The sequence below is a fragment of the Eufriesea mexicana genome, unplaced genomic scaffold (assembly GCF_001483705.2).
Source record: "Eufriesea mexicana isolate 0111107269 unplaced genomic scaffold, ASM148370v2 scaffold794, whole genome shotgun sequence".
Taxonomy (NCBI): Eukaryota; Metazoa; Arthropoda; class Insecta; order Hymenoptera; family Apidae; genus Eufriesea; species Eufriesea mexicana.
In genome coordinates, this window is record NW_016908953.1 from 635,469 (window position 1) to 649,845 (window position 14,377).

Genomic DNA, 14,377 nt, shown 5'->3' on the forward strand with positions numbered 1-14,377 from the left:
TAAAATAAATATTATTTTAAGTAAAATAATTTTTTCTCTTTATAGAAGAATTAATAGTCTTCGATGACACGTGGCTCGAGTATTATTCGTCCATATCTCTATATTCGAACAATTTTGCTGTAATCGGTCGCAGGGGTTGAGCCACCCTCGCCCTGTCCGACCCGATTGCACGAAGCAGCTCGAGCCTTGTCTCTAAATTTAATCGTCGAACGCGCAAGAAGTTAGAACGGAAGTTACGAACCGCGACTGCGGGTAGGGCTCGTTTGTCGGGGTAAAACGCTGGCAAACTTCCGCTTCGGAAGGAAGTTTCGCGGCCGTTCCGGAAGTTACCGTGCGCGAATTTTTCGCCACCGAGCGCAAATTACAAGCGCGATCGTAAAAGCTGGCCATAGACGCCTTTGAAACGTAAAACAACGTTTTAAAACAACGTCTACTTACGACGATCATCTCGGAGGACTCGAGGACGAAGCATTCGTTGGGTCTCCTGGCGCTGCCACCCGTCCGCTTGCCGAAGCTGCAACAGAAAGCGGAAGTGACGAGGTTAAAATCCGTCCACGACAATCTTCTCGAAGGAAATAACATCTTCGAGTGACACTAGTTCAGGAGAAATTTAAACACGCTTTTTCCTCTTCGAGATAGGCGACTTGGAAAATTAAATTATCTCGTTTTGTTGGTTCTTTCGTGTTGGTACTTTTTCAGGATAGGAGATAGTTTGGGGGAAAGTTGGTCAATCGTTACGGAATTTCCTCTGTTGGATAGAACGTTTTATTTTCGGTGAAAAATGGCTCGGTAATTGCATTTCTTCCTTTTTCTCCTTTTTTCGAGGGGCGTTTATCGACGCGTGTCTGACGATCCGCGTACTTTTACTCCCCTCACGTTTTCCCATAAATAACGATCACGAGACTATGCCGTTTTGAATACTCCAATACACTCGTTGTTTTTCGAAGGGTTTAATGGAGTTTACTGGACACCCTCCGATTTTAAATTCGGAGACTAAAAACAAATGGGAATCTGATTGGTAACCTGGTTTTACGGGGAATAAAAATGCGTGCAACAAGCTTGCTCTGAATTGAACATTGTTAATAATCACTATACCTTCCTAATATTCTTTGAGAATTGAATAAATAAAGGAGTTTAAAATTTATTTAAAAAAATTATTAAACATCAAGTTTGTACTCCCAAATTTAACATAGTTATTAATCACTATACCTCTCCCATATTGTTTGACAATTGTATAAATAAAGAAGTTTAAAATTTATGTAAAAAGTGATTAAATATCAAGGGGTGTGCTCCCACATTGAATACAGTTATTAATCACTATACCTTCCTAATATTCTTTGAGAATTGAATAAATAAAGAAGCTTAAAAATTATTTAGAAAATTATTAACTATCAAGTTTGTGCTCTCAAATTTAACACAGTTATTAATCACTATACCTCTCTCATATTGTTTGACAATTGAATAAATGAAAAAGCTTAAAATTTATTTAAAAGACGATTAAATATCAAGGGGTGTGCTCCCAAATTGAATACAGTTATTAATCACTATACCTTTCTAATATTCCTTGAAAATTGAATAAATAAAGGAGTTTAAAATTTATTTAGAAAATGATTAAATATAAAGTTTGTGTTCCCAGAAGTCAATTATTTCGTTCAATTTCGCAACTCGTTTCGTCATTTCGCTGTAGCCAAAAGGTATAGCCGTATAATGTTAATATAACTTTCTGTCTGTTTATAGGAACCGAAATTTTCCAACGCGAAGCTTTAACGAGATCCCGAATCTAGCAGCGAAATTAGCCAAGCGACCCAAGTTGAACCCAGAACGATATATCATCGGAAGCACCACGCGGAATTACCCCGAACAACCCCTTACAACATTAACACCTAACAGTCCCCGCGATAACTCCTTTATCCGCAAATGTACACGACAATTTTACCCTCCTAATGATCCACGGATATCGACGTCGCAATACGGAATAATTTCGATTTTATCATACGAGCCCCTCCGTTTAAAGGGTCGAGGGCCACCACCGTCAAACGCACCATAAATTTCTTCGATCCAACAATAACAGCGGCTGCACGCGCGCGCGAGAATGAGTGAGAGTGAGAGTGAATGTGTGTGTGTGTGTGTGTGTGTGTGTGTGTGTGTGTGTGTGTGTGTGTGTGTGTGTGTGTGTGTGTAGCAGTCAGAGACAGATAGAAATAGAGTAGGGACAGAGGCACAGACAGAGATAAAGACAGAAACAGAGACACAGTCAGAGGTATACAGAGACAGACAAAGATAAAGACAGAAACAGAGACAGAGTCAGAGGTAGATAAAGTCAGACAGAGGATAAAGACAGAAATAGAGGCAGAAACAGCCACAGACAGAGATGACAGAATTACACAGAGACAGAGATAAAGATAGAAACAAAGACAGAGACAGAGTCAGAACCAGACAGAGATAAAGCGAGAGACAGAGACAGAAACAGCCATAGACGGAGATGACAGAATTACGGAGAGAGAAAGAGAGACAGACAAAGTGAAAGACAAACAGAGACAGAGGTAGACAGGGATGAAGAGACAGGGGGTTGGCAGAGAGTGCCGCGTCGCCGCGGAAATCATCGTCGGAAATGCAATTTATCAGCAGAAACGTTGCCAGCGCAATATCTCGGGCGAGGGTGCAAGCTCGCGTAAATACGTCCATTGTTGCGATGTCCTGGCTTTTAAATGTTTACGATCAGCCGTGGAACGAGCCATCGACAGATGTTCCTCCGCGTTCCAGGTCCCGGGTACTCCTCGAATTAGCCACGAGTCTACCCCCCGGGCCACCCTCGTCGATCTACAAAAATCTCCCGCGGCTACGCGAGGATCGCGAGGGTCGAACAATGCCGGCGCTCGTGCAGCCACGCTGCCGGCATAATTTTCCCTTTTGTGCCCGGTATGCGTATTATTTCCCGCAGGGAAACGCGCGATACACGGGGCAGCTCCAGGTACAAGGTGTCCGCGAAATATCGCCGCCGATTTTCACCGGCTATTTCCGCTAATCCCATTCGCGCCGATGCGTGTTGGGTAAATAGAGATTTGTAGGCCTTCGCCGGGATACCTTTTCGAACGACAGTCTGGATTAATTTCATGCGGATCGCTTTGACGGGGTAGTGGGATGAGGATGTGGCGGGATTGTTGATACGATCGTTTAGATCAGGGAATTTTTTCGATTACTCGTTTTGTAGCTTTTCGACTATTTCATCGACGGGGTTTACGATTAGGCGATGTATTATTAGCAAAAGTTGGAGTTCAAGAGAAAGATAGATGGTGGAGAAGAATTGTGTAATGGTGTTGTTGAAATATCGTGTTAGTTATTTCATTATTTATATATTTAATGTATTAATACTATTCATTCCTTCACTTATATTACGGGTTAGTATATCTTCTTGAAACACAGTATATCTTACTAAAGTTTTGAGAATATTACAAAGGCGTTTGAAGAATGTTATAAAGAGGGTTATATAAAATATTTTTTGGAATATACGTTTTGTTGCTTTGGGGCTATTTCATCGACTGGGGTAACGATTAGGCGGTGTATTGTTAATAGAAATTGGGGTTCAAGAGAAAGCTAGATGGTGGAGAAGAATTGTGTAATGGTGTTGTTAAAATATCGTGTTAGTTATTTTATTATTTATCTATTTACTATATTATTAATACTATTATTTCCTTCATTTATATTACAGGTTTGTACAATATCTTTTTGAAACACAGTATCTCTTACTAAAATTTTGTGGATATTATAAACGCATTTGAAGAATGTTATAAAGAAGGTGATAAAATATTGTTATTGTCTATCATAAAGAAATAATTAATTTTTTGGGTTCTGATAATTTTTTCATTATCTTAAATAGCAATTGCAATACGCATTTGCACTAAGAAGCTTCCCAAACATAAAGGTACCGCTTTAAAAGAATAAAATAATAAACAGATGCAAGCTAGATGGTGAAGAAAAATTGTGTAATGGTATTGTTAAAATATCACGTAAGTTATTTTATTATTTATATATTTAATATATTAATCTTATTAATTACTTCACTCATATTACAGGTTTGTACAATATCTTTTTGAAACACAGTATCTCTTACTAAAATTTTGTGGATATTATAAACGCATTTGAAGAATGTTATAAAGAAGGTGATAAAATATTGTTATTACCTATCATAAAGAAATAATTAATTTTTTGGGTTCTGATAATTTTTTCATTACCTTAAATAGCAATTGCAATACGCGTTTGCACTAGGAAGCTTCCCAAACATAAAGATACCGCTTCAAAAGAATAAAATAATAAACAGATGCGAATCTATTTATGCTACAGTTTTATCACTGCAAACAGAACCAAATAACAAATCGGAGCAAAGTGAAAAATATTAGAAATATAAGGTTTATAGATTACATGAATTCAATTTCGCTGTCACATTGACGCAAAGAGGGATCACGTAGCAGAGTCAAGATTTATCTTCGATTTATGTACTTTTCGTTCAACTTTTCATCCCAAAATGACCCAAAATTAATCTTTCAATCGCTCCGATATATATTCCTTCGCTCTCCAATTTTTCTACTATTTTTCATCCCCAGACATGTCCACGAGCCTCCGTCAAAGTGGATAAATATGTTCGCTTCGCGAGTCACCGTGTTAACAGCCTAATTCTGGATCGGAAAGTACCTTCCCTACCGATGCTAATCCATTTGCCTTCATAAATTATGATTTCCACGAGCTATCACAGGATCTCGCCTCCAATTAAGGTAATTAATGTACAGCGAACACGCGATGCTCGGAAAAGGTCGTGCTTTAGAAGAAATCTCTCGCTGTTGGATCATCCTCGTCTTCTCTCGCGTTTAATTCGGATGAAAACAGGGCGAAACGAACTTCTCCAGCGGAGATATTAGCATCGAGGAATTCTCCTTTGAGAGAGCCCAAGAAGAAAGCATCGACGGCTTTATTTTTAACGAAATTGTTTTCCAACTTGCCTCGCGGAACGCAGCCTTTGAACCCGGAAGCATCCTCGACGGCGCGAACTTTCAAAAGCAGTTTCGATGTATACGCTGTTATATTTTTATGGGAAACTCGCAGCGGATATTTGGAAGTATTAACGAGGAGATAACGAAGGCAGAACTGGAATAAACGATTTCTCTGATGGAATCTCCCGAGCTTCTCTCTTTTCTTAATTCGCTTATGGCTCCAGCCGCTTAATTATATTAATCGCATAATAATTACATTAAATCGTACTTCATTAAAATTTTAACGATCGTCGTATAATGCGAACGTGTCTTGTGGATAGTTACGTCTTTTTCCTCTCCGTGTCATTTTGCGAAGTTTAACGCGATCTCGCCATTGCGTGATCACGGAGATGATGATAGTGGGTTTATTAAGACTCCATTATGTGGGAAAGAGAACTATTATTTTCAAACTCTCTTATTTTCGAAATATTTTCTGACACTAGTTTCTGTGACATTATTAATATCTGTGTTGAAAATAAAAAATACGTCTCAACTCTTTACGGCACAGTGGGATTAAAAGTGTCCCACCTTTCTGATGCACCGGAATGCATTCCACCTCTAAATATTGCAATAGCTGCACGCGCATAGGTTTATATTTCGTCTTATTTACGTAAAGATCGGAATGCATTGTGGGACAATTTTAGTCCCACCTCTAAATATTGCAATAGCTGCACGCGCATAGGTTTATATTTCGTCTTATTTACGTAAAGCAGTTGGTAATACTGTGAGAGGAATCTTTATTTGGATGGCGTCATCCTGCATCGAGATCTATCTTTGCTTCGAGGAACCATCCAGCTTATCAATTCTCGAAGCAGGGTTGAGTGACGCAATGGGTTGTCATAGGGCCTGTAAAAACCTAGCTGAAGGGTTCGACGACACATTTTTTAACAGTCCACCGTCTGCACCACGCATCGTAGAAGACTTCGAGCCACGATCTTTACCACAATACCGCCAACAAATGTTATAAATGTATTCGCTTGTGTTGGCAGCATTCAGCATGTCAGTACAGGTTCATCAATTGCTGCAAGCGGAAGGTTTATTGCGACAATCTTTTTTTCCTGGTTTTATGTTTTTACATTATGCGATTCCTTTATTAGTAAAAATATACCAACTTTGTTTCAATTAAAACGCAATCAAATTTCTGTGCAACATGGGTCTATTTTATTATCCGAAATCCTGTGCTGCAAAGAGTTAACGTATTTACAAAAATCAATCTCTTAGGAGAAATAAATACGTCTTTGAACTATACGTCGAAAAGGTTCCGGAAACACGTGAAGCTTTTACTTCACGCTGTGGATAAGAATTAGGGGACCAGGACGAGCTGCAATTGCGTACCCTTTTTCATCGCTCCAGTTTTGTCTCTCCCTGTGTACAGTTAGAATACAGAAGATATACCTTCCTAATAATAGAATAAAGATAATTATAAAGAACGATAGCTATTTCTTTTTATCCATAATCCCAATATTCTGCTGTAAATTTTCGTTATGCGAAGAAAGGAAAATTCACCCTTTGATAGAATAAATAAAGAAGCAAATAAAAATAAGTATTGGGATTATGGGTTTACAATTGTGAAGTAACTAGGATATATATAATTCTCTTTTCAATTCTCTTATTACTTTTATTACTCGAGGAAGGTACATCCATCTTTGAGTGTTTCTCTACAGCGAGTGACCGACTCGCAAGAGAGTGTCAAGAGGGTGCGGCATGCAGTTCGCCTAAACCCCCAATTTTTATCTAACATTTATATAAATATTCGTTCTCGAAATCCAAGTCTTGCTATTTATTTCTATTTATTAATTAAGTTCAACTGAACAATGAGAAATTCTTGTTTGATACTGCATACGAAAGCATAGGAAATTTCATTCCGAGTTGAGGTTTATCCAGGAAACAGGAAAGGAATTGCTGGCTGGTTTGGATAATCGCGAGATATTCGCTGGCTTCGTTATGAAACGAAATTAAAGAAGAATAACGTATCGTACCCGCACGATCCTATTATCGATATTAACGTTGTCAAGTATTTGCGCAGCAGCTTAATTGTACTTAACTCTGCAATACCGTTGGCGTGTACTCGAGCCACTGGTAATAATTTTCGTTTACTTGCAGGTACGAAACGCAGAGTAACTGCGAGCTCTAGAAATACGAGAGAGAGAGAGAGATGGTTAAATATTTTTATAGCGAGTTTACTCGGTTTAATTAGACAAAGGCGATCCTCAGTGGAATAAACGTAAACGCGATAGGAATTAATCTGTTAGATAAATCGTATCGGGAATCCTACTTATCTATTACGCAACAAATCCTCCTAGCATAATCTAGCTATCTGAAACGTCTAATCTAATTACATAAATCATCGACCGTTATGAATAGTCATTTCAGAACTAAGGACATTAGAACGGTAATTAAACTTCGCCAGGATGAACTCGGTATTCCGAGGATGTTACGCTAAGAATGTAGGAATTGCGGCACACAAAGGGAACAGAGGATTAACGTTTGTGGTATTAAGTGCGAGGGAAATATAAAAATTAGCGTTGAATATTGCAGTGGAAAATTGGATTCCTTTAATTTCGTTGGTTACCATAATCGGGCAATTGTTGGAGAATTAATCGTCGATTATTCCCAGATTTTAACGAGAGACAGTGGAAACTTGGCGTAATGTTCCCTACAATGATACCTCGTTAGATCCCCGACTTTTTTCCTAAATTAAAATTAATTAAAATCAGAAAGCACCTTTACGAAAGATACTTTTTAGAGATTTAATCTACGCGAATGAAATCGTCCATACGTACCCCTAACCTCCTAGCTATAAAAATACAGAGGATGTGGATTGGCATAAGAAGATGTTTGATTTAAAATATTTTTATTACGAGCTAAATTGAAATTGAAAGTAAAGTAATATTTGGAATAATAATTGCAGTGACTCTTTTTACCCTACTGTCTTTCTGTTCGACTGTATGACTATACTAGTGTGCAACTCTTCGACTGCTCTTCTGCATCATTGCCTTACCCTTCTTCTTCACGACTGTCACCGTCGTAGTTCATAGTTCAGTCATCCTATATTCTCTGACACACACTGCATACTTCTAGAATACCAAAATTCTCACGTACATTCCGAGAACTCGTTCGTCTTCCTCGCATAATCTAACCTAAACATCAGCCCCATCCGCTCGTCATTCGCACCGATAATCGATCAATCCGCTCGTTGTTCGCACCGATAATCCTTCAGATCTATCGAATATTTATTCGTCTCCATAATCTAAACACTATCGCTGCAACAAAAATTGCGAATTTTTAAAATATTTCGCATATCGAACTAGTAGTAGTAGTAGTATTACTTCAACTTTCTTCCTTCAACCAGCTGCTGCTACCAATTTACAGCTAGAAAGTAGCAAATCTCGAGTATTAAATATAATATATCGATGATCTCATTTCCACATGAATCACATTCATCAAATTCAGATCCAATAAAATAATTTACAAATATTTCCTCTAATCCCCTTTCCAATCACCTGACACGTCATCGACCACTATTTTCTTAGCTAAGAGCAGCGCTGCTGCTATCAATTTACAGCTAGAAAATACCCAACCTTGAATATTAAATGCAACATATCGACGATTTTGTTTCCACATCTAGCAGATCCACCGTCCAATAAAATAATTGAGAAATACTTCCTCTAATCCTCTTTCCAATCACCTGACACCTCATCGACCACTATTTCCTTAGCCACTAAGAGCAGCGCTGCTGCTGCCAATTTACAGCTAGAAAATACCCAATCTTGAATATTAAATGCAACATATCGACGATTTTGTTTCCACATCTATCAGATCCACCGTCTAATAAAATAATTGAGAAATACTTCCTCTAATCCTCTTTCCAATCACCTGACACCTCATCGACCACTATTTCCTTAGCCACTAAGAGCAGCGCTGCTGCTGCCAATTTACAGTTAGAAAATACCCAATCTTGAATATTAAATGCAACATATCGACGATTTTGTTTCGACATCGATCAGCTCTACTGTTCAATAACATAATTTATAAATATTTCCTTTAATCCTCCTTCCAATCACCGACCACCAATTTCCTAGCCACTAGGAGCAGCGAGATCAGCTCTACTGTTTAATAACATAATTTACAAATATTTCCTTTAATCCTCCTTCCAATCACCGACCACCAATTTCCTAGCCACTAGGAGCAGCGCTGCATCCTCGGCCAAATAATGCTGGCTAGACACACATTCATCGTCGATACATTGCACTCCATTTAACAATCGCTTTACCACTCGCCCATCCCTGTCCGCGGCATCCGCGTCTCCAGCATCCGCAAACACCTTAACCGATCCTCCTCTCGGACGAGACCACGCGTAAACCCAGCCGAGAAATCGACGCCGACGTGAGTTCCCTCTGGAACATAAATCTGGCGCAACGGTAACGCGAATGAAGGGAATATCGACAGCCGTGTATCAAACGCGATTCAACGAGGACCAGTGGAGAATCCACGGCCAGAAGGAAGGTTGGCCAAGGTTCTTGACCTCCCGCCTGCATTCATCTTCCTTCAACGCGCCGTGCGTAACGCATACACACACTTACGCGTGCGTACACTTGCACGTGTGTACACTCGGAGTATAACACACGCACGAGACTTGGTAACGCGTGTGCGTCACGTGTGCAGCGCGGAAAATTGAATTCGACATGGATCACGCGGCCAGGCTTCTCCATCTCGCAACCCCGCCGCGAGCTAACCCTACAACGTCACCCCGTCCCTGATATCCCGGTGATTATGGTCGTTTCGTTTATGGACGGACCTCGCCCATACGACGTGTCGTCGATGGCTTTCTTTTTTGCGGTTTCTCCCTGCGTTTTACGTCCACCTTTTTATGCCTTCCGATGGCTGGGTCTTCGACTTTGCTTTGTCTTTCAGTCCCTAGATGGCGCAGGTTTGATTTGACAAGAAATGGCGGCGCTCGCGTTCGCGTGGAAGATCACGCAGCGTCGTGGAATCCATTTTTCGTCCCGTTCTCCAGAGGTGGATTCTGCGTTCCGCGATTAATTCCCGGATTAATTTTGTTTCCTTCTGGAAAAGTAGATCCCCGTTTTGAAAGATTAATTCTACCTCGCTCCGGAAAAGTAGATTTCGCGTTTCATACTTGGGAAGGCTTTCACTCGGGTTTTTCGAGGTATTAGCAGAGCGTTGACAGTTTGACCTATTTAAGAACGAATTTATTAGAGAATCTGCAGACCCACGAAACACCGCAACTTGTCACGTGAGAGTGCTATTACGATTAATCAAATTATCAAGTTTCACACGAAATGGACGAAGAATTGCCGGTGGACGATTTCTTCTCTCATAACCTACAAATTGATCAACTCTACGGAACGAAGATAGAAATTTGTTTTGAATATCTGGAATTAAGCGTTGATTTCTTTGATATTAATATTAAGAAAAAATGGACGAAAATGGAGTTAATCACCCTGGCCTACGAATGCCCCACACGAAGAGGTATTCCTACGTACTTAAATGGCAAGAAAAAAATTTTTTCTTCTCCCAAGTTCATGGATCCTCTTTATCATACTAGTTTAACTCGAGTTCTTCTAATCGTTGTAATAAGACAGGGGATAAATGAACTCGTACGTGGCAATTAAAAGCCTGAATTAAAATCTACATTAAGTAATGCTAGACTTTCGTGTAGAATTTTCTAGGGATTTTATTTGTTTTACAGCGAAATTAGATTTAACGATGTTTTACGATCCTTAAAGGAAATTCCGTAAAAGCTCTTACAAAAAGACCTATGGATGGAATGTGGTATTTAGCAATCATACTTATACGACGATATGACCATTGAAACGCACCCTATTTTATGGCAAACTCGGTCCGAGTGTTATTTTTGACACGCACTACATCCAATAACGTTAGGTACCATTTTGACACCTGGTCTTGCGTCTTCCATGAAAATCCATTAAAATTTTTATCCAACGATTTTTCAAAATATATCTGTTCATGTTTGTCGAAATATTTGTCTAAATATACCTGTTATAATACCTGTTTATCCACAAAATGGGTCATCAGGTTGCTTCGATCTTCGTCGATGTTTGCCATTTTCTTCGTCACTTCGTGACGTTATTGTACTTCGTTTAACAGTACTCGGCTTCGAGATTAGACGACCTAATGAAGTGTACTTCAGAAGGATCCGTTATCTCTATTAGCTCCCTTTATGTCTCTTTTTACGCTACCCGTTGTCAGTCTAACTGTTCTCGGTCGGTAACGAAACAACCGAAACGACAAAAGTGTCTTCCTGGTCTTCTGTGTCAGAAGGTATTCCCACGACCTCGTGAGACGAAATATCCCGTTGCTTTTCATGCATTCGAGCAATATTTCGGTAAACAAAATTCGCCTCTGAAAGGTTTCAAGATTCCTTAATTGCCTTGGCAGAAAATTGCAATTACATGGAGGCAGAGGTCTATGGGATTTTATGGAAGCAGAAGATGGAAGAAATTATTCTTCTTGCTGATTCGAGAGCAGGTATCTGATCCATCAAACGATTTAATATGAATGATGAAGTATTTTACAGGGTACTTTCTTAAATTGGAGGCAATGGAATATTTCAAGAAAAATAGTTTTACAAAACTGGTTTGGTACGAAGAAAATATCGTATAGTATATATTGCTTTTTCGTGATTCGAATGGTGAAATTTCGAAATCAAATAAACGTGTACAGAAAATAATACGTAATGTATGATATCCACTACTAAATAATTATTATATTTATTGTATTTATATTATTTTACACATTTATTGCATATTTATTGTGGAAATTAGGTAAAAACATTTCTCTAACGAGTAAAAAAATATGAAAAGAAAAAATACGAAATTTCTGATTAAAAATTAAAACGATAGACATTCGATCATACAAAATTTAGCGTTAAATTTGACTTTGCTTTTTGCAGTGAATAAAATAGAAATATTTCATAAACTCCAATCAACTTATCCCATAAAATACAAGATAAATCGTTTCAAAACTCGCCGTAATTACTTTCCGAACGCCCTTTCTTCCTATACCTCTGCTCAAAAATCCACCAGGAACCCTCGTCCGCCATCGCGTCATCCTCGAGCAATAAACTCGATATTTATCAAACCTCTTTTTCGCCTGTCCCGTCTCTCCTTTTTGCAGCCTGTCTTACAAACCTGTAACTTTGTAGCTCTCCACGCGCGCTTATTCCTCCGTGTCATTTACTTTTATTTCCCGCCGGCCCTGTCAAGCTCAGCCTCGCAATTGTCGGCTTATTTCACCCGGATGACTTCGATCGCCGAAGCCCGAGTTATGTCGTTAAATTTCAATCAAGGTATCGCTGCCGCTGCCAGCGCATGCGACACCGTGTAATTTCGCGTGTCGTATATTCGCGTACCGGCCGGGAAAGAGGAAAAAGGGGGGAAAGGGGGGAGGAAAAAGGATGGAAAAAGGAAGGAAAAGAGGGAAAAAGAGGGAAAAAGAGAGAAAAAGAGAGAAAAGCAGACGAAAGAGAGAAGAAAGAGGCTCGCGGAGGAGATATACAGGGCCGGCTGTCGCGGTTTCATGGAGATTAATTGAAATATATTCAGATTGCAACGCCACGTCCGTACAGCCGAGCACGTTACGCTGATTTATACCACGGATAAATTTTTGTTACGATGTTGCATCGATAAAAGATGCGTCGTCAGCGTGCACCAATTCTCCGTTAACGCGCGAAGAAAACGCCGATTTACGTCCGCACGTCGCTCGTCCCGGCTCCGCGAGATCGAAATTGCGCCAACATCAGCCTGACAAAACGGACAACGAGCCAAAATCGAAGGAAACGACGTAATAGCAGGTGCTACACGCTCCAAGACTCGGGTACGCGCGGCGCGTACAGGTAGGCTGGAGAATAAAAGATTGATTTATGACGAGGCACCGTTGGTCGGAAGTTTGTAGGATAAAAATTGGCTGATAATAGATAATCCATGGCGGGCCGGAGGGGGTGTACAAGAGCAGGATTTACTGTTCGGATAATGCACGGCCAGGTGATTTATGTTGCATCCGTGTTAATTTACGGGTGCTGGTTTGCAGAATTAATTACCGAGCGTGATTAATTTCTGTAAACACGTTGCACGGATTTGATTGAATTTCCTTCTATAACGTGGAAAAATGCTGCCGCCGCGACTCGTTCGATGCGCCTTTTCGTGTTTTCGCGTTTTGCATTTAAGGCGATAATTCGACAGTGATTAAGTATCGCTATTGGCGAACGCGGAAGTCGAGGCCGGAATTTTGCAGACAATCGATTTATACCGAGTATCCCACGCCGGTTGGTCCGTGGTACAATGGAACTGTCGGAAGATGGAAAAAGATATCTCATTTTTCTTAAACCAAACGGCTTGGTCCAAATATACGGCACACCGGGTATGTAAAAGGATCTCGCGTTTCTTCGTACGCACCTGGCGCTCCTTTTACGCGGTACTAGTTTACCGATGTACGATTATTTATGCGGTTAATTAGTTTCTATGTACCTCTTACTGTCCCGAAACCTCGCTTGGTCCAAATACACCAGACACCCGGTATGTAAAAAAATTCCACGTTTCTTTGTGTACACCGGGGACTCCTTTCGCACGCTATTTGTGTACCCCTGTATAATTACTCATGTAATAAACTACTTTTTGCACAGCTCGCGTGTTTTATACTTTGATGGCAATCGACACTTTCGTTCGTTTTTTACACCGTGTGCTTTCACCGTGTAACAGGAGTCCCAGAGATTCCCCTGTATCTCTTCCCATAGACAGATTAATATAATTTGTCTCTCTGGCCCTTTTTCCATATTCATTTTCCAAATCATAGCCTAAGTTATTACAATTTACTAGCTCCCCATTCAGCAATAAGTGCATCCAGCCCTGAAATTCAAAGTGCAATCTACGCGTACTCTGGCTCAGAAACTTTAGTCTATAAGATTAAATTATTCAATCTTTCCCATTTATACGTTTAACACGTTAAACGCCACGCCGGTCCCTAGCGACCGGTGCTACACTTTCCGTTCAGGCCTCGCTGACCCTTACGCCCCAGAAGGGCCCACGTGACGGCTAACAATGGCGTGAACGGAAAGGCACGTGAAACCGGTGTGACATTTTAACGTGTTAATAATTAAGAATCACTTGTGAAAAATTAACGGTCAATAATCAGGAGTTCATTCCAAAGGACTTCCCGAACTGAAGTCCCTAGACAGCTTTCTTAGAGATTTTCTTGTTAATTGTACTGTATATACTTTAAGTCTAGGCTTTATTATATTATACTATACTATAGTATACTAAAGCTTTAATAAACGTATGTTAAAAAAAAAAAAGAAAAATGGAGTTCCAGAG

At 39.9% G+C, this 14,377-nt stretch overlaps 1 protein-coding gene across 7 annotated transcripts in view; it reads right to left on the reverse strand.

Annotated features, from left to right (window-relative positions):
• Positions 1–14,377, reverse strand: part of LOC108546822 (rap guanine nucleotide exchange factor 2) — a 265,110-nt gene that overhangs the window by 75,326 nt on the left and 175,407 nt on the right. For all 7 annotated transcript variants that reach the window (XM_017899083.1, XM_017899082.1, XM_017899090.1 and 4 more), the window contains one exon: positions 439–514. In XM_017899083.1, coding sequence (XP_017754572.1) covers positions 439–514 — 76 coding nt within the window. The remainder of the gene's footprint in view (positions 1–438; positions 515–14,377) is intronic.